General features: G+C 36.7%; 1 protein-coding gene across 1 annotated transcript; it reads right to left on the bottom strand.

The window, feature by feature from the left end:
• Nucleotides 1–216: 216 nt before the first annotated feature.
• LOC107820466 (uncharacterized protein ycf36) lies at nt 217–3,637 on the bottom strand. The gene is made up of 4 exons (XM_016646754.2): nt 3,054–3,637; nt 2,925–2,953; nt 1,185–1,241; nt 217–562 (listed from the first exon to the last, which is right to left on the bottom strand). The coding sequence occupies exons 1-4, from the start codon at nt 3,535–3,537 to the stop codon at nt 344–346; spliced, it is 789 nt and encodes a 262-aa protein (XP_016502240.1). The 5' UTR covers nt 3,538–3,637; the 3' UTR covers nt 217–343.
• Nucleotides 3,638–4,558: the final 921 nt, after the last annotated feature.

The following is a 4,558-nucleotide window of genomic DNA, read 5'->3' on the forward strand; positions in this document are numbered from 1 at the left end:
TCTTCTTTTTCTTTTTTCTTGCATTTCACATAAATGATCTTTCTCCATACACAATTAGCAAGTAAATTTCATGCTTGGGTTGGCACTTCCATGGAATACGACATATCTGGAATAAAATGTTTTTCTTGTTAACAATCTCACTTGTGTTTTAAGGTCACATTTTTTATATGGAGATCATTTGTTTGTGTTTGGTCAAAGATAACTGCAAGTGGAAAATAAAGTATAAAGATACTTTTTGATGTTTGACTATACAGGTGAGGTGAGGTAGACATAACATAAGGTACATGATAACATATACAGACAAGTAAATGAAGAAGAATGGGTAGCAGTTAGTAGTTATGAATTAAGGAGTAACAGGTTCACCACAGAATGCATCTGGTTCAAATGATCTTGCAGACTCATCATTGTATACTCCTGGTACTGATCTACCACCACCTTCTTCTGATGGTATATAAACATCCTTTTCGCGGTTCTCGACATTGACGAAAATGAGGACACACACAAGCAATGATGTGGCAAGAACCACCAATGTGTTCTTTAATCTACTCAGAACAGGCTTCACCTGCACACGAGCCCAGAAAAACGTAGAGTCACTTCACAATTCCATCGGTCACTCGGAAAGACTACCATCCCAGGGAAACAAATTTTACACTGAAAACCTTTTCCTATATTTCCTGGCTGTCAGCTTACAAGGATCTTTCGTTCCAAGGTTCAGAGTCGATCATATTAGGGACTTACGAGCAATCGAGTCTTTTGTATTGAATTGTGATGAATCAAATAGGGTAAAAAGTACTATCATTTGTGCTTGACAATGCATGGAACAAAATCTGCTGATTCAATTACTAAGATCTGCCGTCCTTACCTATGTTGCTCTGACTCTCCGAAATGTCGTGGGGTGCATGTCGGATCCTCCAAACGTAGGGTATTTTGGAGGATTCGACACGGGTGTGACAGTATTTTGGATAGTCAGCGCAACATAGGTCCTTATTAGACTATGCCAGAAGAAGATGTCATGACCAAGTACAATAGAAAAATCACCAGAATGCTAGCTGTTCCTACATAACTAATGCATCATATTTCAAGCAATAACCTAGGTCAATACCTTTTATTTAGAAAAGAAATATACCACAACGTTGCCGGACACTGAGATAGTTTATCCAAGTTAGCAAGTTTGAATTACTTACAGAGAAAGAACCCAAAAGGCGATCTCGTGCCAAAACTTCAGGAGTCTTCACCCATATCTGCAATGAAAAATCTCCTTCAAGTACCCCACGGATATCTCATCAGAAAATAATTTGGACTAGCCTAGTATACTATCAAATTGCATGCATGAAACAACCATTTAGCCTAAGCTATATTCATCAGCAAAGAAAAATCTCCTTCAAGTACCAAAGGATGTGGAGATCTTCCCATCCAAAATAGCTTATAACTATCAAACTATATGATGATATAAGCATTTCGCCTAAGCTATATTCTTCCATTCAACCCAAAGTAACTGTTTCTACAGCTCTTTCCTCTCCCCTGAATCACCAGATCCCATCCGAAGTATGGCGACATATATACAACAGATGATTCCGTTAACCATAGAACAGATGATTCCTCGGGGAACAAACAAGATTAATCACTGGAATATCAGCAAAGCAAAACAATTTTGGTCACAAACAAGACTTGCAGTTCTAGCCAGCAGGCAGTTCCTTCTAGGCTAAACTTATGTTTTAGGGCAACACTCAAGACCAAGAACTAGCTAGCTGGAAGGTGCAGCTGAACATATCAAAGCAAGGCCAGACCTTGCCACTCCTAGAACGGAATTGGACCTAAACTATGTTTGGTAAGGGTAAAATGAGTAAGAGCATGAATGGAAAAGGAGCTGGGACATTTTCTTTGATTGGTTAAAAGGTAAGAGATAAGAAGTAAAATTGAAGGGTAACCTTTCACATCATCTTTTCAATATATTGAAATTATATTATAGGGGTCAAGAGAAGGTAATGGTTTTGGTTCACTAAGTCCTACCATAGCACAAAGTAAAGGATCAATATTTCCCCTGGAGAAAAAAAATCAACTAATCCGAATCCATGCTCATACTTTGAACCCATAGCGTAGGAATACCAGCTCATGTAGCAATACCAGCTCAAGCTAAGGTCCAAGAGAAATTCCACCAGTGCATTATCAATGGAGGTCATGCCTCTGGTTCGTTTTGTATAATTTTCCTAAAGTGGCCTATTTGATCTGTAGTAGCCTTGATGACCTTCAGATCGGCATAAAGAGCACAATAGCACCATCATTGCTACAATGCGTGGAACTGTATTCATATTACTTCCTCAACAACGTTACTGTTCACAGACGCCACTTATGGGATTTGTTGTTGTAACAATGTTATTGTTCAACATAGAATTATCTGCTCTTTACATCAAAATCCAACTTCCAAATAAAACTCTTCCATAATGAGAAAGTAAAATGATTATTAATCGATGCTATAATGTAGCTGCATATTTCTTGAACAAGATTTACTCAGGCTCCACTTTCTTCTATTCCTAACTATGAATTTGAGAGGTACTAATCAATATTTTGGTAAATAGAAATCAATAGGCGACTTCCAGTAAATCATTATATTAGACCCATCACCAACTACTACTACTAAATCATACCAACCCCACGGTAATTGGGATCATGAATCTTCTACATCCCTTTCGCTCCATTTAGGCACATTTCTTTCCAACTAGTACTGCTAATCCTAATAAAAATCAGAACTTTTCACAAAAGAGAAGTAAAATACTCTCTGCAGCTAAAAAGTGCTGGCAAAAAGCCAAGTATCATTCATTAAAGTATTAATTCATTAAGTCCAATGCCATTAGCTAAAGGTACTAACTTTCCAAATAAATAACAACTTCAAATGCATACATTCAAGAAAACTTAAGAATTAGTACCTGCCCATCGTACCATCCTGTCTCTTCATCTATCACCAAGCAAACCCAAAAAAGAAAATAATTAGTTGACATGACTACCCAAAATATATTAATAAAAACTCAATCCAACAAAAAAAGTACGAAAATTACATTCAACAGTGGCACTGAGCAATCTGTTACCAACATAAGCCCAACCAAGATACATTCTCACAACAGCCAAAGTAACCACAATAACACCACCAGAAACAGCACCCAAGAATGGTTTAAGGGGCTCGGGTTCGGGTCCAACCGACCCGAATAAGTTGACGGGCAGGCCCACAAAGAGTGCAAAAGCAAGCCCAGTAGCAAAAAGACGGGAGCAGTACTCAACCAAGTCACCGGAAGCCCATGAAAATGGGAAAGAATCAGAAAGGGCCTTGAATTCGTTAACGGGCTGCTGCTCAAGTGGGACCGGGCACTCAGTTTCTGGTAAAGGGTTGTTATTTCTGAAAGATGAAAAGGGTATTCTTGGAATAAATCTTTGGTTATGAAAATGGTGGATTTTAAGATTATGGGTTGATGAAAAAGGAAAAGAGACAGATGGGTTTTGTAAGAATGGTTTTAGGGGGTGAAGAACCAGTGTTGTTGTGGCCATTTGCTAAGTCCACTTACTATTTTTCTTTTTTGATTTGATTTTGAAATAGTTAGTAGTTATAATAAGGTTTATGTTGTGTACATTTCTTTTCTCTTTTTGTTTTTTTTGCTTGTGATGTTGGACTTGTGTTGATTCATCGTGGAAAAGTCTATGGTGATAGACTGATAGTGAATGGAAAAAATATCAAGAGTTGAGTGTACGTGGAGAACTGGAAATACCATTCTGCCCAAGTTAGTTCTCTACTAGATATAGGAGTAATTAACTATGGCTAAGTATGGTTAGGTAATGGTAGTGTATATAAGCTAAAAGATGTGTTATGCATTCATTGATTGGTACAAATAACAAATGTGAATAAATTTTTCCTTATCTTTTCACTCTTTCTATTCGACTTTATATGATACTATTACTAATTGAGAAGTTGAACAATGGTTTTTTTTCCCACAACAACATTTTTAAAAAAGTCTTTTAAAAATTTTAATTATAAAAAGTTGTGTTTGATAATAATTTTAATGCCGTTTCCGCTTATCGGATGTTCGAAATGAGACCAAAATTAGAAGATTTGACAAAATACTAATAGTACTCTGATGCTTTGTTTGCTTATTGTTGGCAATTCGTAGAATATCATTCAGGTAAAAGTTAATACCCCTAGTTAAGATTTTTTTTATCAGAATATGACCCTTCCAAGTGTTGGGGTCGGGGTTTCGGCTAGCTGGTGCATGGATTACTCACTTAACCCAAATATGTAGTATTGATTTAGTGGTTAACCAGTTAAGATTAAAGAACTAAGATCAGAACTTCCATTTTCAAAGTGATCAAAACATGAGTTTGTTGTTCTTCTTAATAGTGTGTTGTTGTGTACTAGTGAATCTCCAAAAGTTAAGACTATGTAATTATTACACTGATATTCCTACCACTTGACCAGACGAAATTACTTGCTCAGCTACAAGCTAACAATTTCGTAAACAGATTCAAATATCCGTTTGCAACAAATAATCCAACAAGTTAAAAGGAGTCAACAATT

This window comes from Nicotiana tabacum, chromosome 23 (assembly GCF_000715075.1).
Source record: "Nicotiana tabacum cultivar K326 chromosome 23, ASM71507v2, whole genome shotgun sequence".
NCBI lineage: Eukaryota > Viridiplantae > Streptophyta > Magnoliopsida > Solanales > Solanaceae > Nicotiana > Nicotiana tabacum.

Bases quoted from the DNA above. Each gene is read 5' to 3' on its own strand.
- LOC107820466 (XM_016646754.2), bottom strand. From the start codon at position 3,537: ATGGCCACAACAACACTGGTTCTTCACCCCCTAAAACCATTCTTACAA. The intron at 2,954-3,053 runs GTAATTTTCGTA...GCTTGGTGATAG, and splicing joins GCTCAGTGCCACTGTTGAAT to ATGAAGAGACAGGATGGTAC. The intron at 563-1,184 runs GTAAGTAATTCA...GCTCGTGTGCAG, and splicing joins GCCTTTTGGGTTCTTTCTCT to GTGAAGCCTGTTCTGAGTAG.